Here is a 21,640-nt window from a genome sequence, read left to right as displayed (position 1 = left end):
CAACTTTGGCAGCAACAAGTTAGGCTTAAAATTCATGAGTCGGTTTGGCTACTTTCTATCTCTCTCTTTCCCTCCATTCCACACACATAGACACATAGTCACACACACCGGCCCCTGCTCCAATCTCACCCCTCACCCACCCTTCCAAGCAGGCTCTCACTTGAGTCGAGCGAGCAAGTCTACATTGATTTTTTTAAACATATATACTCGTTAAACACATGTATTTCGACTATCCAGATATCCGAAAAAAATATTGTGTTATTTTTCAAATAGTGATATCATTTCCAATGCCCATCTCTACTTGTCAGACTAGAACCACATGGTTGCCTGCACTGATACAATAATAATATTGTAGCCTGTGCTGTAGGCCCAAGAGTAAGGCCCAGATACCACAAATTCTCAGCGTGCGCAGACACTCACTGCAGCCTTAGGAAAATCTAAATAAATGAATATGACACACTGTAGGCCAAGGAGCCTACCTGTTTCCAGAGGAACACGTCTTCCTGGTTGAACTGCCAGGTGGTGACCAGGTGAATGGTGGAGAGCACCCCTCCGCTCAGCACGGCTGCTCTCATCCTGACAGGCAGCAGCGTGTAGATGATGTAGATGAAGAACACAGACCACCAGATGCCCTCAGATGCGCTGCGAGGTGCCACCATCAGCATGCCGAACACCTGCATCAGCAACAGGACCCCGATAACCAGGTAGCTCACCATCCACATGTAGTCCTGGTGGAAGCCGTTCCGGTTACACACAACCATGAGGGCCATGAACAGGGCCATGGCCACGGAGAGGGCCGAGGAGTAGGCCACGTCCGGGGTCGCGTGGACACAGTGGAAGGTCAGCATCACGCCGCACACGATCACTAGCACCCCCATCAGCATGGTGAGGGAGCTCTGGTTGAGCCTGAAGAAGTAGCGCTGGTACAGAAGCTCCAGCTTATGAGACTGGAACTTCTTGGACTGGAACACCCGCACCACCCGCAGCCAGCAGTCTGCCGCCGTCACCACCCCTCCCCCATTGAGGCCCTCGTCACCCACCTCCCCGCCACCCCCCCCATTCCTCCCCTTCAGGTCCCCGTCCTCAAAGCCCAGGTCGACAGATTTGAGCCCCACCCCTTCACCGGTGACGCCGCCTTTGCCGTAGTGGTCTTCTTGCCAGATGCAGCGCACACCGAAGTTGCCCCCCCCTCCCGCCGCCCCGGCCCCCCCTCCGCAGTGGTGGGGGTTGAGGGGGGCTCCAGAGGGGGGCTCCATGGCGTCCGGGTCCCTCAGGCAGCTCATGTAACGCGGGTTGCAGAGGGATGAGCCTCCCTTCCGCTTGGACTTCTTGCCATTGCGCTCCCCCCACGCGGTCTTGCGGTCGTCGACTCTGGCCACTAGGAAGCCACTGAACCAGGACATTCTGTGTAGGAGGGAAGGGGGAGAAGCACAGCGTAGGGCAGATGGGGCTGTTAGAGTTTGAAAAATCATTCATAAATCCACCAACTTTAACTAGACATGCAACAGTCTTTCTGAAAATTAGACAGAAAAAAAATACAATCCTAACCTATCCTAGGTTATCCTAACCTAATATCCTAGAAAAATCAGTTCACCTGTTATTCTACGGACACCAGTATGACTGTGGACTTTACCTGTGTAGGTTCTGGTATATATCCCAGCCCTATCCTCTCCAGCAGGTCCACTCATTTATTCCAGTGGGCAGAGGTTTGAAGAAGTGAGGGGTTTCAGACGCTGTTCTGCAGGGGTGTGGGTGGGTGGGTGTGACCGGGGCAGGTCCAGGGGTGTGTCAGACCAGAGCTTCAGACCTAGCAGGTGGTGTGAAAGGTTTAGGGGATACTCTATGATCTCCAGTGCTTCTGAGTCTGGGAGGAGAGACACAAAACACATACAAATAGAGGTGGAATTAGAAGGGCATTAGAAGTAAGAGTTGTGTTAGTAAGAACGCCAGAAATCCAATTAACACTACAATTATGCCATGGGTCAGTGCCAGCAACCAAAAACAAATCATATGTGGAAGTTATATAATCATCATTTGGAGATGCAGAGCGACTCTCAATACGTGTCTTCAACGAAATGTCAGACAACAACATCACAATCATCCCAACTGAAACATTTGTCAAGGTTCAGCCTATAATTTCATCATAGACCAGTCTGGTGGCTTGACTCATTAGATGTAAAGGAGGAAGGAGATAACAGGTGGTGGGAGCCTGGCATCGCCGGTAGGAAACACAGAAGACATTAATATTATCACTGACTCATTCTCTCACTGATGAAGACAAGACCACAGGAAACGAATCAGATTGGGCAACCATCATGGACATCCTGTATCACTACCCTCCTCCGTCTGCTTACCAATACAGATTAGGGCAGGACAAGCTGGACCTAGATCAGTGGTTAAGTGGCAACTTTGTTTCCGAGCAGCTAAGCCCTTACAGTGGCCTGCGAAAGTATTCACCCCCCTTGGCATTTTTTCCTATTTTGTTGCCTTACAACCTGGAATTAAAAATTTTTTGGGGGGGTTGTATCATTTGATTTACACAACATGCCTACCACTTTGAAGATGCAAAGTATTTTTTCATTGTGAAACAAACAAGAGATGAGACAAAAAAAAAACTTGAGCGTGCACTATTCAACCCCCCCCCCCCTCCCCCACTTGAACTATTCACCCCCCCACTGTCAATACTTTGTAGAGCCACCTTTGGCAGCAACTACAGCTGCAAGTCTCTTGGGGTATGTCTCTATAAGCTTGGCACATCTAGCCACTGGGTTTTTTGCCCATTCTTCAATGCAAAACTGCTCCAGCTCCTTCAAGTTGGATAGGTTCTGCTGGTGTACAGCAATCTTTAAGTCAATCCAATTGTGAATCTGTGGTATGTGGTCTGGGCCATTCCAAGACATTTAAAGGTTTCCCCTTAAACCACTCGAGTGTTGCTTTAGCAATATGCTTAGGGTCATTGTCCTGCTGGAAGGTGAACCTCTGTCCCAGTCTCAAATCTCTGGAAAGAAGACTGAAGCAGGTTTCCCGCAAGAATTTCCCTGTATTTAGCACCATCCATCATTCCTTCAATTCAGACCAGTTTCCCAGTCCCTGTCGATGAAAAACATCCCCACAGCATGATGCTGCCACCACCATGCTTCACTGGGGATGGTGTTCTCGGGATGATGAGAGGTGTTGGGTTTGCGCCAGACATAGCGTTTTCCTTGATGGCCAAAAAGCTCAATTTTAGTCTCATCTGACCAGAGTACCTTCTTCCATATGTTGGGGGAGTCTCCCACATGCCTTTTGGCGAACACCAAACGTGTTTGTTTATTTCTTTCTTTAAGCAATGGCTTTTTTCTGACCACTATTCCCGTAAAGCCCAGCTCTGTGGAGTGTACGGCTTAAAGTGGTCCTTTGGACAGATACTCCAATCTCCGCTGGGAAGCTTTGCAGCTCCTTCAGGGTTATCTTTGGTCTCTTTGTTGCCGCTCTGATTAATTCCCTCCTTGCCTGGTCCGTGAGTTTTGGTGGGCGGCCCTCTCTTGGCAGGTTTGTTGTGGTGCCATGTTCTTTCCATTTTTTAATAATGGATTTAATGGTGCTCTGTGGGATGTTCACAGTTTCTGATATTTTTTTATAACCCAACCCTGATCTGTACTTCTCCACAACTTTGTCCCTGACCTGTTTGGAGAGCTCCTTGATCTTCATGGTGCCACTTGCTTGGTGGTGCCCCTTGCTTAGTGGTGTTGCAGACTCTGGGGCCTTTCAGAACAGGTGTATATATATTGAGATCATGTGACACTTAAATTACACACAGGTGGACTTTATTTAACTAATTATGTGACTTCTGAAGGTAATTGGTTGCACCAGATCTCATTTTAGGGGATTCCTAGCAAAGGGGGTGAATGTATATGCATGAACCACTTTTCTGTTTTCTGTTTTGTTCTTTTTTTCATTTCACTTCACCAATTCAGACTATTCTGTGTATATCCATGACATGAAATCCATATAAAAATCAATTTAAATAACAGATTGTAATGCAACAAAATGGGAAAAAACGCCAAGAGGGATGAATACTTTTGCAAGACACTGTACACCATCAAGGCTAATGACCCATCAGACTTGCATTTCCTGAATCAATTAGATCAAGAAGGGAATTCTTCTCATTCCTGTAAATTGAGGTCTATTTGGGCACAAGCATAACAAATCTAGCCACTGATATAAATTGCACATTGAAAGAGAATCCCCATTATAGGTTTTTCTAACGTGTTAAAGGTGCTTTATCTTACAAATCACTACCACTGATTTTACATCTGTGCAGAGCTATAGGCCTACTCATACATGATAATAGTAAGACTAGTTCAACCTCTAGCTAAGGCATATATGCGTATCGTTTACATAATGATTTATTATTACTATATGGTTATATATACAGTGCCTTGCGAAAGTATTCGGCCCCCTTGAACTTTGCGACCTTTTGCCACATTTCAGGCTTCAAACATAAAGATATAAAACTGTATTTTTTTGTGAAGAATCAACAACAAGTGGGACACAATCATGAAGTGGAACGACATTTGTTGGATATTTCAAACTTTTTTAACAAATCAAAAATTGAAAAATTGGGCGTGCAAAATTATTCAGCCCCTTTACCTTCAGTGCAGCAAACTCTCTCCAGAAGTTCAGTGAGGATCTCTGAATGATCCAATGTTGACCTAAATGACTAATGATGATAAATACAATCCACCTGTGTGTAATCAAGTCTCCGTATAAATGCACCTGCACTGTGATAGTCTCAGAGGTCCGTTAAAAGCGCAGAGAGCATCATGTGGAACAAGGAACACACCAGGCAGGTCCGAGATACTGTTGTGAAGAAGTTTAAAGCCGGATTTGGATACAAAAAGATTTCCCAAGCTTTAAACATCCCAAGGAGCACTGTGCAAGCGATAATATTGAAATGGAAGGAGTATCAGACCACTGCAAATCTACCAAGACCTGGCCGTCCCTCTAAACTTTCAGCTCATACAAGGAGAAGACTGATCAGAGATGCAGCCAAGAGGCCCATGATCACTCTGGATGAACTGCAGAGATCTACAGCTGAGGTGGGAGACTCTGTCCATAGGACAACAATCAGTCGTATATTGCACAAATCTGGCCTTTATGGAAGAGTGGCAAGAAGAAAGCCATTTCTTAAAGATATCCATAAAAAGTGTTGTTTAAAGTTTGCCACAAGCCACCTGGGAGACACACCAAACATGTGGAAGAAGGTGCTCTGGTCAGATGAAACCAAAATTGAACTTTTTGGCAACAATGCAAAACGTTATGTTTGGCGTAAAAGCAACACAGCTCATCACACTGAACACACCATCCCCACTGTCAAACATGGTGGTGGCAGTATCATGGTTTGGGCCTGCTTTTCTTCAGCAGGGACAGGGAAGATGGTTAAAATTGATGGGAAGATGGATGGAGCCAAATACAGGACCATTCTGGAAGAAAACCTGATGGAGTCTGCAAAAGACCTGAGACTAGGACGGAGATTTGTCTTCCAACAAGACAATGATCCAAAACATAAAGCAAAATCTACAATGGAATGCTTCAAACATAAACATATCCAGGTGTTAGAATGGCCAAGTCAAAGTCCAGACCTGAATCCAATTGAGAATCTGTGGAAAGAACTGAAAACTGCTGTTCACAAATGCTCTCCATCCAACCTCACTGAGCTCGAGCTGTTTTGCAAGGAGGAATGGGAAAAAATGTCAGTCTCTCGATGTGCAAAACTGATAGAGACATACCCCAAGCGACTTACAGCTGTAATCGCAGCAAAAGGTGGCGCTACAAAGAATTAACTTAAGGGGGCTGAATAATTTTGCACGCCCAATTTTTCAGTTTTTGATTTGTTAAAACAGTTTGAAATATCCAATAAATGTCGTTCCACTTCATGATTGTGTCCCACTTGTTGTTGATTCTTCACAAAAAAATACAGTTTTATATCTTTATGTTTGAAGCCTGAAATGTGGCAAAAGGTCGCAAAGTTCAAGGGGGCCGAATACTTTCGCAAGGCACTGTAATTATTAGGCTACTATATGTCTAGTTCTCCCTAAGAACTAAAGAACACATTGCCTTTAACATCATAAAAATGATCTGAATAATTAGATTGATCACCATCACGACTCTTCAGTATCAAAGCTGATGTACTCCCGTAAGTATTACCTACATTAGGCTAGCATCAGCTGAACATAGCAGGGACAGGCAGGCCTCAAAACAACCAGAGTTCTTGAATGTGCAGAACGGCTTCTATCAACTTAACGCAATGCTGATGTGCTGCTGTCGCCTATCCTTGCATATTTTTAGTGGGAAACTGGGAACATGAGCAGGCGCTCATGTCGGAAGGCATGTTGTGTTGTTGAAGCAAAAATATAATTTATTCTTGATGGCTAGTATGCCTTCTCTGGCACGTATCCGTCCAGGCTGCTGATTGTGGCTTCTGGTGGATCAAGAGAGTTCAAGGAGATTTGCCATCAGTCAATGGACGCTACTACAGCCCTTCCAGCTCCGAAAACTCTGTTCTCTCCCGTGCACAAGGTTGTCCAGTGCCCCCATTGCAAATGTCTTGACGTTGCCAATCGGTACGGCGTTCAAGAGCTACAATTATCTCTGTTTTTATGTGGCTGTAGACATACTGCGTGAATCCTTTCCCACCTCTCTAGCGCTTTTATGACAGCTTATATTTATATTAGCTTAGTCTACTGTGCTGTAGCCTATGAGGAGCGCATCAAAGTAAATACATATTTGATCATCGCATCATCAGCCATATTTAAGCAATAATGCACGAGGAGGTGTGATATATGGTCAATATACCACGGCTAATGGGAGTGCCTGGATACAGTTCTTAGCCATGGTATATTTGCCATATACCACAAACTCTGAGGTGCCTTATTGCTATTATAAACTGGTTGCCAACGTAATTAGAGCAGTAAAAATAAGTTTTGTCATACCAGTGGTATACGGTCTGATATACCACGGCTGTTAGCCAATCAGCAATCACGCAGTTTATAATGTCTGTTATAGACTATTTATTATTGCAGACTGGTTTAATTAATAGCCTATGTCAGCATACACTAAATGTTGTATTAATGGTATGCAGGCCTAACATCCGTGTAGCCTAATAACATCGAATAAGAGTGCATCCAAGGCTAGATGCAATGTATCATTCCATGCAAAGGCTATGTGAGGGCTATATTATCGCCGGCATTCACACACTCGTTACATAACTGTTCAGGGTTGCCTATGTGACAACCATAACAGAGATCACAGCTATTACCATTTTGACGCTGTGTTGTTTTTGTACAGTAGCGGTGTGCGATTAGTCCACTTGTAGGATACAATGTTGCATGTCCCACCCGCCCGCCAAGGAGTTTATGTGTCTTGTTCTTCAACCAGCGAGGGGAGAGGAAATTCAAGCATGCCTCAGGCCCTGACAAACAAATGCCCTGAATCAATAAACACATGACAGGCAATACAAACTGTGGACTGTCATGCCCGAAATCCACCAGATGCATAAGTGTTTTGTTTTGCCGGATGTCTAGCCCACATTCGCCGTATTTGAAAGCACGTGCTTCGCTTTTCAACTAGCTAAAAACCAAGCTTCCGTTTGTACCACCGCACCGTAGAGCAGAGCACGAGTTGAAATTATTGAGCGCCTGCGGTACAAGGAACACACTGCATCCATTGACAATTAATCACTTCTGCCAGAATACAAAGAGTTTGATGGATCTGGTGGACTTGAGGTGTCACTATTCCACATTCCAACGCATCACACCACCTTATTTATTTTTTGTAGGGCTGGCTCATCAGTAGGCTAACCTACAAAAACATTAGCCTATATATATATATATATATATATATTTTTTTTTTTTACTTCCTACCATGATGACCTAGCCTATATTTCCTTTTAAATAACTCGAACATGGCAACAAACAGAAGTGCTGCGGTTGGTAATTCATTCTATACGTGTACCTCCTGCAGCTGCGACCTTTGAGTTAGTGGCTATGACAGCGATGCCTGGATGGCAGCAGTCATTTTAGTGTGCTTCTCTAACCTGCAAACTCATCGATTTTAAAATCAAGATATTAGAGCCTATAACGTTAACTGTATGTTTGTTTGGATATCAGTGCTTATACAGGGCTATTGACATTATTGAGCTGTAAGAAACACGGATCGATTAGCCCACTGGGCCACTACTGCGAACAACACAGAGGTCTCAGGCGCACAACCCCTATATTAATAAAATACAATTCAGCCGACTCCCCTCAATTACGCACTGATGGTATTGCAATAATCCCGTTTCTCAAATCAAATGGGTGTACGATAGCATTAGTAAGGTTTGGCCTTCCCCAAACAGCAAAAATAAGCCTACATTATTAAACATGCGCATACTCGACCGGATCACGCTGGAAAGAGGACTCACCGTGATCATCCTTCTCGCTTCTTTCCCTCCAAACTAGACCGCATGAGACAAACCGATATTGGGCAGGATAGGCCGAATTGAAGTCACTGGTACCGTTGACGGTTTGAATGGTCAGAATGGGGGAGCAGTCCAGTGATGACAAACAGACATAAACGCACAATATCGCTCTCGTTGCGCCTCTTCTGATGTTTTCCTTCTCCTTTGCCTGCCTCTCCCCCTTCTCTCTCCAAGCTTAGAAGCACCACCGCTCACAGTCCTCAGTTGTCTTCTGCTCAGCATCTCGCAACTCCCTCTAGAGGCGCAGCTCTGTATGAAACAGTGTTTGGCTCTGTAGGAACCAAAACACAGCCTAGGAACTCCATTATTTTTCTCACACTGTCACTTTGTGCGTCGAGGAAAGGTCGTGATGGTTAGTTCCAAGCCAGATGCCAGATAAACCACCATCAAAATGCCCAACCATCAAAATGCCCAATTCTTTCAAAAACCATGTACACCAGAGAGGCCAATGCACTTTTCCCAATTCCTAAAAGACAACAAGATTGTTATTGGAATTGGATGCAAAACTATGAATAATGCCTCAAATGTAGTTGGGAAAATGTAGCCTACTGTGATGTAGCCTACTGTGATGTAGCCAACTGTGATGTAGCCTACTGTGGTACAATAGACTTTCTATCATGACCAACCTGTAACCTAAGAGTTCTTACCAGCAGATTACAAAGTGTGATAACTTACCAACAGAAGAGCTAGAGGGCGTATACATCAAACCAAGTCGTGATGTTGGGCTGTGTAAGCATACAGTAATAAAGAGATAATAGCACACAACAGTATGACAGTTATAGGCAGTGTTACAGCAACCAATCACAAACTCCTGATTGCAATGTTTATCTAATGATCATACCACACACCAACGATTGTTTGGTTAAACTACAACAGGGGTGCATAGGTCCGGTCCTTGGGGGTCGCACTGTCTGCTGGTTTTCAGAGTCTGATTCTGACCTGGTTAGCCAGGTCTATCTCATGAAGATTTCTTCTCTTTCTCTCATATATATATACGAGAGAAAGATATATATATATATATATATATATATATATATATATATATATGACCCAACTCATCCCACGCTGTGTAAGGGCTATTTGACCAAGAAGGAGAGTGATGGAGTGCCTGATCAGATAACTTGGCCTCCACAATCACCTGACCTCAACCCAATTGAAGGAGAAGCAGCCAAAAAGTGCTCAGCATATGTGGGAACTCCTTCAAGACTGTTTGAAAAGCATTCCTCATGAAGCTGGTTGAGAGAATGCCAAGAGTGTACAAAGCTGTCATCAAGGCAAAGGGTCTACCTTTAAGAATCTCAAATATGAAATATATTTTGATTTGTTTAACACTTTTTTAGTTACTACATGATTCCATATGTGTTATTTCATAGTTTGATGTCTTCACTATTATTCTACAATTGTAACGGCTTTCTTCCGCTGAAGGAGAGGAGGACCAAAATGCAGCGTGGTTAGTGTTCAACATCTTTAATAATGACGATAAATGAGAACACTACAAAATACAAAACAACAAAAGTGAAACCCGAAACAGTCCTATCTGGTGCAATGACACAAAGACAGAAGACAATCACCCACAAAATACCCAAAGAACATGGCTGCCTAAATATGGTTCCCAATCAGAGACAACGACAGACAGCTGCCTCTAATTGAGAACCAATCTAGGCAACCATAGACATACAAACTACCTAGAAAGGAGACAGCCCCATAAACATACAAAAACCCTAAGGCCAGGGCGTGACAACAATGTAGAAAATAGTAAAAAGTAAAGAAAAACCCTTGAATGAATAGGTGTGTCCAAACTTTTGACTGGTAATGTATACAGTGCATTCGTAAAGTATTCAGAGACCCCTTTACCTTTTCCACATTTTGTTACATTACAACCTTATTCTAAAATTGATTAAATACATTTTTTTCCTCATCAATCTACACAGAATACCCCATAATGACATAGCGAAAACAGAAATACCTTATTTACATAAGTATTCAGACCCTTTGCTATGAGACTCGAAATTCACCTCAGGTGCATCCTGTTTCCATTGATCATCCTTGAGATGTTTCTTCAACTTGATTGGAGTCCACCTGGGATAAATTCAATTGATTGGACATGATTTGGAAATACACATACCTGTCTATATAAGGTCCAACAGTTGACAGTGCAAGTCAGAGCAAAGACCAAGCCATGAGGTCGAAGGAATTGTCTGTAGAGCTCTGAGACAGGATTGTGTCGAGACAAAGATCTGGGAAAGGGTACCAGAACATTTCTGCAGAATTGAAGGTCCCCAATAACCCAGTGGCCTCCATCATTCTTAAATGGAAGAAGTTTGGAACCACCAACACTCTTCCTAGAGTTGGCCAAGAACGCAATGGTCACTCTGACAGAGCTCCAGAGTTCCTCTGTGGAGATGGGAGAACCTTCCAGAAGGACAACCATCTCTCCAGCACTCCACCACTCAGGCCTTTATGGTAGAGTGGCCAGACGGAAGCCACTCCTCAGTAAAATACACATGACAGCTCGCTTGGAGTTTGCCAAAAGGCACGTATAGGACTCTCAGACCATGAGAAACAAGATTCTCTGGTCTGATGAAACCAATATTGAACTCTTTGGCCTGAATGCCAAGTGTCACATCTGGAGGAAACCTGGCACCATCCCTACAGGCTCCCGAATGGAGCAGCGGTCTAAGGCACTGCATCTCAGTGCAAGAGGTGTCATTACAGTCCATTTTTCGAATCCCGGTTGTATCACATCCGGCCGTGATTGGGAGTCCCATAGGATGGCGCACAATTGGCCCAGCGTCGTCCGGGTTTGGCTGGGGTAGGCCGCCATTGTAAATAAGAATGTGTTCTTAACTGACTTGCCCAGTTAAATAATGGTTCAATTAAAAACGTTATTATAATAAAATACTGTGAAGCATGGTGGTGTCAGAATTATGCCGTGGGGATGTTTTTCAGCGGCAGGGACTGGGAGACTAGTCAGGATCAAGGCAAGGATGAATGGAGCAAAGTACAGAGAGATCTTTGATGAAAACCTGCACCAGAGCGCTCAGGACTTCAAACTAGGGCCAAGGTTCACCTTCCAACAGGACAACGACTCTAAGCATACTGCCAAGACAATGCAGGAGTGACTTCGGGACAAGTCTCTGAATGTCCTTGAGTGGCCCAGCCAGAGCTCGGACTTGAACCCGATCGAACATCTCTGGAGAGACCTGAAAATAGCTGTTAAATGTGTGCTATGAACTAAACAACAGATCAAACCAAACTTTTTTTGTGCTATGAAAAAAAGCAAGTGAAAAGAGAATGTATGTGCTCTGTAACTGAGCCAATGCCTGTGGTGGAGGGAAGTGAAACGTTAAAAGGTCAAAGTCAAAAGAGCTGTGTTTGCCTTGCACTCAGCTGACTGATGGCTCTGTCTCTGCAGCCGACCTGGTGCCTTTGGCATGTTCACTGTTGCCTGATAGTAGTACACTTTTTCTGCTACTATTTGACTAGTTCCAAACAGTGCAAACTTACTGATAGGCTACACACCTTTTCTCTCACAAATGACACTCTCACCATCCAATGCACAACGAGGTAAAAAATTATTTTTGCAAGAAACAAAAAACTAAAATATGTGTGTGTGTGTGTGTGTGTGTGTGTTTCTGTGTATGGGGGTGCCTGCCTGGCTGTCTGTCTGTTGGAGGGCAGTGGGGGGTTGAATAGAATAGATTGTCATCATTACATTAATGTCAGTCAGGGATCAATTCAATCCAATGGCTGCTCATTGATGAAAAGAACACAGTGCTCCCAATACTAAATGATTGACAATTCAAAGTTACCCACCAAGCATCCGTCTTCCTCCCTGCCTAACACACCATTCAGATCTGATTGCCAATACAAAGCATAGCCCAGCTGTCAATAAGCCACCACTTGTCTCCCGCTGTCATATCCACATCACATGGGATCTGTTGACCACCGACATGTCAGGGCCTGGTGTCCCATAGTGCTCATCATCAGGTGATTGAAAGCTAGGCTGTTTGATTGTGACAGGCGTGAAACTCAGGAAATTGCCCCTGGATGTTATTATGTCACCAACCAGTGATATGTATCTATCACTGAGATTTGACTGCTGACCCATCTCTCTCTCAATTCAATTCAATTCAAGGGCTTTATTGGCATGGGAAACATGTGTTAACATTGCCAAAGCAAGTGAGGTAGATAATATATAAAGTGAATATATAAAGTGAAATAAACAATAAAAATGAACAGTACACATTACACATACAGAAGTTTCATACATTACAAATGTCATATTATATATATACAGTGTTTTAACAATGTACAAAAGACAAAAGATAAAATAAATAAGCATAAATATGGGTTGTATTTACAATGGTGTGTGTTCTTCACTGGTTGCCCTTTTCTCGTGGCAACAGGTCACAAATCTTGCTGCTGTGATGGCACACTGTGGAATTTCACCCAGTAGATATGGGAGTTTATCAAAATTGGATTTGTTTTCGAATTCTTTGTGGATCTGTGTAATCTGAGGGAAATATGTCTCTCTAATATGGTCATACATTGGGCAGGAGGTTAGGAAGTGCAGCTCAGTTTCCACCTCATTTTGTGGGCAGTGAGCACATAGCCTGTCTTCTCTTGAGAGCCATGTCTGCCTACGGCGGCCTTTCTCAATAGCAAGGCTATGCTCACTGAGACTGTACATAGTCAAAGCTTTCCTTAATTTTGGGCAGTCACAGTGGTCAGGTATTCTGCCTCTGTGTACTCTCTGTGTAGTGCCAAATAGCATTCTAGTTTGCTCTGTTTTTTTGTTAATTCTTTCCAATGTGTTAAGTAATTATCTTTTTGTTTTCTCATGATTTGGTTGGGTCTAATTGTGCTGTTGTCCTGGGGCTCTGTAGGGTGTGTTTGTGTTTGTGAACAGAGCCCCAGGACCAGCTTGCTTAGGGGACTCTTCTCCAGGTTCATCTCTCTGTAGGTGATGGCTTTGTTATGGAAGGTTTGTGAATCGCTTCCTTTTAGGTGGTTGTAGAATTTAACGGCTCTTTTCTGGATTTTGATAATTAGTGGGTATCGGCCTAATTCTGCTCTGCATGCATTATTTGGTGTTCTACGTTGTACACGGAGGGTATTTTTGCAGAATTCTGCGTGCAGTCTCAATTTGGTGTTTGTCCCATTTTGTGAAGTCTTGGTTGGTGAGCGGACCCCAGACCTCACAACCATAAAGGGCAATGGGCTCTATGACTGATTCAAGTATTTTTAGCCAAATCCTAAGTGGTATGTTGAAATGTATGTTTATTTTGATGGCATAGAATGCCCTTCTTGCCTTGTCTCTCAGATCGTTCACAGCTTTGTGGAAGTTACCTGTGGCGCTGATGTTTAGGCCAAGGTATGTATAGTGTTTTGTGTGCTCTAGGGCAACAGTGTCTAGATGGAATTTGTATTTGTGGTCCTGGTGACTGGACCTTTTTTGGAACACCATTATTTTGGTCTTATTGAGATTTACTGTCAGGGCCCAGGTCTGACAGAATCTGTGCATAAGATCTAGGTGCTGCTGTAGGCCCTCCTTGGTTGGTGACAGAAGCACCAGATCATCAGCAAACAGCAGACATTTGACTTCGGATTCTAGCAGGGGGAGGCCGGGTGCTGCAGACTTTTTTAGTGCCCGCGCCAATTCGTTGATATATATGTTGAAGAGGGTGGGGCTTAAGCTGCATCCCTGTCTAACCCCACGACCCTGTGTGAAGAAATGTGTGTGTTTTTTGCCAATTTTAACCGCACACTTGTTGTTTGTGTACATGGATTTTATAATGTCGTATGTTTTACCCCCAACACCACTTTCCATCAGTTTGTATAGCAGACCCTCATGCCAGATTGAATCAAAGGCTTTTTTGAAATCAACAAAGCATGAGAAGACTTTGCCTTTGTTTTGGTTTGTTTGGTTGTCAATTAGGGTGTGCAGGGTGAATACATGGTCTGTTGTACAGTAATTTGGTAAAAAGCCAATTTGACATTTGCTCAGTACATTGTTTTCATTGAGGAAATGTACGAGTCTGCTGTTAATAATAATGCAGAGGATTTTCCCAAGGTTACTGTTGACACATATTCCACGGTAGTTATTGGGGTCAAATTTGTCTCCACTTTTGTGGATTGGGGTGATCAGTCCTTGGTTCCAAATATTGGGGAAGATGCCAGAGCTAAGTATGATGTTAAAGAGTTTTAGTATGGCCAATTGGAATTTGTTGTCTGTATATTTGATCATTTCATTGAGGATACCATCAACACCACAGGCCTTTTTGGGTTGGAGGGTTTTTATTTTGTCCTGTAACTCATTCAATGTAATTGGAGAATCCAGTGGGTTCTGGTAGTCTTTAATAGTTGATTCTAAGATCTGTATTTGATCATGTATATGTTTTTGATCTTTATTCTTTGTTATAGAGCCAAAAAGATTGGAGAAGTGGTTTACCCATACATCTCCATTTTGGATAGATAATTCTTCGTGTTGTTGTTTGTTTAGTGTTTTCCAATTTTCCCAGAAGTGGTCAGAGTCTATGGATTCTTCAATTGCATTGAGCTGATTTCTGACATGCTGTTCCTTCTTTTTCCGTAGGGTATTTCTGTATTGTTTTAGTGATTCACCATAGTGAAGGCGTAGACTCAGGTTTTCCGGGTCTCTATGTTTTTGGTTGGACAGGTTTCTCAATTTCTTTCTTCGATTTTTGCATTCTTCATCAAACCATTTGTCATTATTGTTAATTTTCTTCGGTTTTCTATTTGAGATTTTTAGATTTGATAGGGAAGCTGAGAGGTCAAATATACTGTTAAGATTTTCTACTGCCAAGTTTACACCTTCACCATTACAGTGGAACGTTTTACCCAGGAAATTGTCTAAAAGGGATTGAATTTGTTGTTGCCTAATTGTTTTTTGGTAGGTTTCCAAATTGCATTCCTTCCATCTATAGCATTTCTTAATGTTACTCAGTTCCTTTGGCTTTGATGCCTCATGATTGAGTATTGCTCTGTTTAAGTAGACTGTGATTTTGCTGTGGTCTGATAGGAGTGTCAGTGGGCTGACTGTGAACGCTCTGAGAGACTCTGGGTTGAGGTCAGTGATAAAGTAGTCTACAGTACTACTGCCAAGAGATGAGCTATAGGTGTACCTACCATAGGAGTCCCCTTGAAGCCTACCGTTGACTATGTACATACCCAGCGTGCGACAGAGCTGCAGGAGTTGTGACCCGTTTTTGTTGGTTATGTTGTCATAGTTGTGCCTAGGGGGGCATATGTGGGAGGGAATGCTGTCACCTCCAGGCAGGTGTTTGTCCCCCTGTGTGCTGAGGGTGTCAGGTTCTTGTCCGGTTCTGGCATTTAGGTCGCCACAGACTAGTACATGTCCCTGGGCCTGGAAATGATTGATTTCCCCCTCCAGGATGGCGAAGCTGTCTTCATTAAAATATGGGGATTCTAGTGGGGGGATATAGGTAGCACACAGGAGGACATTTTTCTCTGTTAGGATAATTTCCTTTTGAATTTCTAGCCAAATGTAGAATGTTCCTGTTTTGATTAATTTAATGGAATGAGTTAGGTCTGCTCTATACCAAATTAGCATACCCCCTGAGTCCCTTCCCTGTTTCACACCTGGTAGTTTGGTGGATGGGACTACCAGCTCTCTGTAACCTAGAGGGCAACCAGTGGGTCCGTCTCCTCTATACCAGGTTTCTTGCAGGATGACAATGTCTGTATTACCAATGTCTTTGGTGAAGTCTGGTTTTCTGCTCTTTAGGCCAAAGGCAGATGACCTCAGGCCTTGGATATTCCAGGATAATATAGTGAAGGCTTTTTGTTCCATAGAGTGTCCAATGTTGTTGGTCGTGGTTTGGCCTCAGGCCAGTAAGTGTGAGCAGAGCCTGCTGAGCATCTGGTACATGCCATTGGCTTGGGCGAGTGTGAGAGTGGGGGTTGGGACTGTTTGCCCGCTCACTACCTGGGCGTATGTGTGGCTTCCATGTTGAGGCCCTCTTTGCGGGGGTGGGGTGCATGGGGTGGGCAGGAGTGGCATAGGTCTGATCTGGGGGGGCCTAAATGGGGTGTGGGCACGGTTGACGTGGGGGGGTGTTGATTGGTTGGGGTGGGGGTGTGGATGTGTCTGGGTGTACTGTGGTCTGGATGTAATTCCTCTTGGCGTGGGTCCTCTATGTGTAGGTCCAGGGGGGGGTCCTGCAGATCTGGGAGGGTGTCTCGCTGGTCTGGGTGGGGTGTCTATTGATCTGTTGCTCCTGTGTGAAGTGTTGGGGATACGTTTGAGAGCGATGTCCTTTAGAGTTCGGGCAAAGGTGGGCACTGCTGCCTTGTAGAGGTGGACCTGGTCATAGAGGCTGTTCAAGTCCAGGGTGGAGTGGTGGGCCAGGAAAACGTTTGGTTTTGAGGCACAGTCACGGGAAATACTTGCATTTACCCGCTGTATTGTGGCAGGGTGGAAGTCTTTTCGTGGTAGCAGGGTGGAGATAACCACTTGTGCGTTGGGGAAAGTAGAAGAAGCCTTTTCAATCACTCCCTTCAGTGCTGTGGCCACTCTTTCCTGCTGTGCTCTCAGGTCGTTTGTGCCTGTGTGTATTATTATGTGGCTGGGTGAGCCTAGTTTGGCCTCAGACAGAAGGTCTAGGGCGCGCTGGGTGTTTGGACACCAGAGTTTAGACACACTGTGTTTGGGAAAAAGTTTTTTTTTTATATATATTTCCCATTTGAGTCCATAAGTAGTACAATCTGTGTCTTGTGTTTGTCCTCAGTGGGTGTGGGGGGGTTGTCAAAAGGGCTATCAGGGTGGCTGACAGGGTGGGTGCTCAGAGGGGGTGAGAGCCTCTGGGCTTGGGGTTCTTAATTTGTCTGTTCTGCTGTGATGTCGACTCTATGGTCAGGGTCTGGTGTGGACTGTTCTGCTGTGGTGTCAAGACTTTTGTTGGGTGCTGAGGTGGGCTGTTCTGCTGCTTTCTCTGTGGGGGTGGCCACCTCTCTAGTGGGTTGTTCTCTGTCACACGCCGTCCCCCTCAACTTCTCCTCCATCCCCCTCACCCTCTCCTCCATCCCCCTCAACCTCTCCTCCACCAGCAGTCTGATACTCTCCTCTAGTGTTCTGTTCTGCTCTTCTTTCTCCTGTTGTATTTGTCTCACCACTGTCCAAAGTGCAGATATGTCTCTGTCCACCTCCAGCTCTCCGGGTCTGGTTAAGGGGCTGTTGTTGTGCTGGACTGTTGTCTGGGTCTGACTGAAGTGTAATCACCTGCTGTTCCAGCTCCACCTGCCTTACCTCCAGCTGGGTGAATTTGTCCTTCATTTCAATGAGGGAGTGGTAATCTGTGCTGGGAGGTTGACTCTCCGCTGGGGGTTGTTCATCTGTGGGGTTACATAATGAAGAGGTCTGGTCTGACCCGCTTGGTGTGGGGGTATCTTTATCAAGGGAGAGCTTCTCCTGCTGGGCTAATTCTTTGATTAGGTGAAAGTCCAGCTGAAACTGTTTGTGGTTACTCTGTACCATTACTGTTCCGGATTTATAGATATTTATATTACTTAACTCAGAGTCCTCGTTATCAAGTATTCTGAGTTTCCACCCCTCGTTAACCCCCCCTCTCTTAACAAAGGGGTAGTGTGCTAACATAGCACTGTGCCATGCCAGGGGATGGTTTGTGTGGAAGATAAGGTTGCTGATGTTCCCATTTTTGTAATAGTCAGCAAAAAGTGTCTCTTGATTTTTCATAAGGAGCTTCATTTTGTAATCTTTTCTTGCCTTATCATTCTTTACATGCAAAGGGTACTGTATTTTAATTACCTCTGAACAGCGGGAGGGAGCTTCTAAGGCCCCTCCATTTGGTTGGGGTAGACTGTGTGACTCTCCTGCCATTGTTGGGCTAATGGGCTTTGACATCATCCATCAATCCATCCATCCATCCATCTATCTATCTATCTATCTATTGTGAGCGGACCAAGTAATTGGGCGTCACTCGTCTTAGTGGTTCTTCCTGGATAGCTCCTCTCTCTCGGTGGCCATCTTCCAGAGATAGAACTCCTCTCTCCTCTTTCCTTTGCCCTCCAGGGCCATCAAAGCCACCTCCTCCTCTCGTCCATGGTACGTCTTCAGCAGATTTATGTGATAGAGTTGGACCTTCTTCCTCCTGTCAGGTTGCTTGATGAGGTAATTGACCGGTGAGACCCTTTTCATTACCTCGTAGGGCCCCCTCCACTGCGCCAGCAAGCGATGTTCGGCCGTGGGCACAAGCACCATCACTTTCTCTCCCACGGTGAACTCACGGGGGGTCGCGGACTTATCATAGGCGCGGCCTTGGGTCCTTTGGGCCTTCTCCATATGCTCCTTGACTATGGGCCACACTGCTGACAGGCGGTCTCTCATCAGGGTAACGTGCTCTATTGTGGATCGAAAGGGGCATGGTTGGGTCTCCCAGGTCTCCTTGGCTAAGTCGAGGATTCCTCGACAGGGTCTGCCATAGAGCAATTCAAACGGAGAGAATCCAGTGGATGCCTGGGGTACTTCTCGCAGGGCAAACATTAAGTGTGGGAGAAGCATGTCCCAGTTTTTCCCGTCTCGGGACACCACTCTTCTCAACATGCTTTTAATCGTTTTGTTCAAGCGTTCACACAACCCGTCTGTTTGAGGGTGGAATATGCTTGTACGTATCTGTTGAACCTGATATGACCGACACAAGTCCTTCATCAACCGGGACATGAACGGGGTTCCTTGATCGGTTAAGATAGTCTTGGGGAGGCCCACACGAGAGAACATCAGGAATAACTCCTTGGCAATTCCCTTTGACGACATGTTACGCAGGGGTATGGCCTCCGGGAACTTGGTAGCGTAATCTATAACCACTAGGATGTACTCGTGTCCTCTGGCGGATTTTGGGAGGGGTCCTACGAGGTCCATAGCTATGCGTTCAAAGGGAGTCTCTATGATGGGGAGAGGAATCAAAGGGTTACGTAGGTGTGGCCGTGGGGCTGTACGTTGACATTGATCACACGTCCTACAATACCTGGCCACATCCCGGGTGACCCGGGGCCAATAGAATCTCTGCATGATTCTGTCAATAGTCTTGTCTCGTGCCAGGTGTCCTCCTAGGACGTGGGAATGGGCTAACTGTAGAACTGTATCCCTGTATGGCCTAGGCACCATTAGTAATTCCTGGTTTTCCCCCCTTCGTCGTACGACCCAGTATAAGAGACCCCGCCTGATTGCATAGTAAGGAAGAGGGGGCTCACCTGATCCGTCAACGTTCCTCCCGTCGATCACCTTCACCTTCCTCATGGCCTCCCTTAGGTCTGGGTCTCTATGCTGCGAGGTGCCGAACTGTCCCTTTAATTCCTGGGGCAGGTCGACCTCGGTAGAGGGATGTGGAGGATGTTCCACATCCCCATCAGGGGTGACCGAGGAGAATCCCTTCCAGGTTCCCTCCTCGGATGGAGCTTCAAATATATCCCTTAGCGCCTGGTTGCTCCTTTCTTCCTGCGTTGTGTATAACCCTTCACACGTGTCTTCATCGGTGGTTTCCTGGAATATCTGTCGTAAACGTTGGGTCGCTATTTCTTCCTCTGCTGCAGAGGACGAGGACGCGGCTATGTCTCCTTCTAGGACTACTACCTCGGGCTTGGATTTTCTCTTCTTTCCTGTCCCTCTTCTTCCCGTACATAACGTCATCTGCCGAAGCTCCTTATATAGGGGACAGTCTCTCCCGATCAATAATGGCACCTTCAGCTGGGGCACTTTCCCTGCCCTGACTGTACACCTTCCTTTTGGAGTGAGAATAGGCAGATTCACAGTGGGGTAATAGTGGGTGTCTCCATGGATACAGGATACGGCTACTTTGTCTGGTAGCAGTGCTGCGGAGGTCACCATCCGCTCCTCTACTAACGTAACCATACTTCCCGAGTCGAGAATAGCTACCACATCTTGTCCTTCGACTCGCACCGGAATCTCTGAGGCTGGGGCTATCTCTGCTAACCAACAGTGTTGATCCTGCCCCCTCGAAACGGGATGTGTGGGGATAGGCAGTGATGACTCCGTGACCATGGGCTCATCCTTGCTAGGACATTGTGGGGCATAATGGTTGGGAGACTGACATTTATAACACCGACCCTGCTGTGTGGTGGCTGACTTCTCCCACCTCCGGGGGGGGTTTGGACGTTTCGGTGGCGGGCGCGCCGGGGTGAGTCGTGGTACGGGATTGGAAGACTCCTTCCGTTCCTCCTTGTCACTTTTTAACAACTCCCCTGTAGACCGATATGTTTCTACCGCCTGGGCTATGTCGTCGGCTGACAACGGGTTGGCTTGCCCCACAACCCTTTTTAAGTCACTGGGTAATTCTCTCAATATCTTGTCCACTACGAGAGTCTCTATCACATGTCCTACTCCCTTTCCAGGTTCTAGCCACTGTTTCGTCAGTCGTATTAATGCGAAGATCTGGGCACGGACGGGTTGATCAGCTGTATAGGTCCATTGATGGAATTTTACAGCCCTATCTCTGGCAGTCAGTTGGTACCGGGACAGGATCTCGGTTTTTAGTCGCCCATAGTCCGCAGCTTCGCGGGAATCCAGGTCAAAATAGGCTTCCTGAGCCACCCCGGTCAAAAGAGGGGCTAATGCGCTCGCCCATTCTGTGGGCGGCCACTCTTCCAAGGTGGCCGTCCTTTCGAAGGTCATGAGAAAGGCCTCAATATCATCCTCCTTGGAGAGACGAGGTAAGATGGCGTGAGCAGCCGCTCTTGGCTTAACTCTAGGTTCTTCTCGTCGGCTCAGCTGTTGTTGCAGGAGTTCCATGGTTGTCTGCTGTGCCGTGATCAATTGTTGTAGTAGGGCGTTGAATGGTTCCTCCGGGTCTACTGGAAGAATCTTGATTTACTCACTTATCCTTGTGTCACTCGTCCACCTAGTGCCTGCATCCTCCACCAATGTGAGCGGACCAAGTAATTGGGCGTCACTCGTCTTAGTGGTTCTTCCTGGATAGCTCCTCTCTCTCGGTGGCCATCTTCCAGAGTTAGTTTCCCCCCCTCTCTGCTGGTTCCATTCTCTCTCTTATAGGGGAAGGAGAGTATGTCATTAGTACCGTCAGCTGTGCTTAATTGCCTCTGGTTACCTTGTCTCCCATG

At 45.6% G+C, this 21,640-nt stretch overlaps 1 protein-coding gene across 1 annotated transcript in view; it reads right to left on the bottom strand.

Annotated features, from left to right (window-relative positions):
• The window catches only part of adcy6a (adenylate cyclase 6a), a 47,949-nt gene extending 39,231 nt beyond the window's left edge, over positions 1 to 8,718 (bottom strand). Inside the window, exons 1-3 of the mRNA XM_021615618.2 lie at positions 8,447 to 8,718; positions 1,634 to 1,864; positions 480 to 1,404 (exon numbers count right to left, since the gene is read on the bottom strand). Coding sequence (XP_021471293.1) covers positions 480 to 1,403 — 924 coding nt within the window. The 5' untranslated portion in view covers position 1,404; positions 1,634 to 1,864; positions 8,447 to 8,718. The remainder of the gene's footprint in view (positions 1 to 479; positions 1,405 to 1,633; positions 1,865 to 8,446) is intronic.
• Between the last annotated feature and the right edge of the window lie 12,922 nt (positions 8,719 to 21,640).

Source organism: Oncorhynchus mykiss, chromosome 9, assembly GCF_013265735.2.
Source record: "Oncorhynchus mykiss isolate Arlee chromosome 9, USDA_OmykA_1.1, whole genome shotgun sequence".
NCBI lineage: Eukaryota > Metazoa > Chordata > Actinopteri > Salmoniformes > Salmonidae > Oncorhynchus > Oncorhynchus mykiss.
The sequence above is the reverse complement of the archived record's forward strand: the minus strand, read 5'-3'. Positions and strand labels throughout refer to the sequence as shown.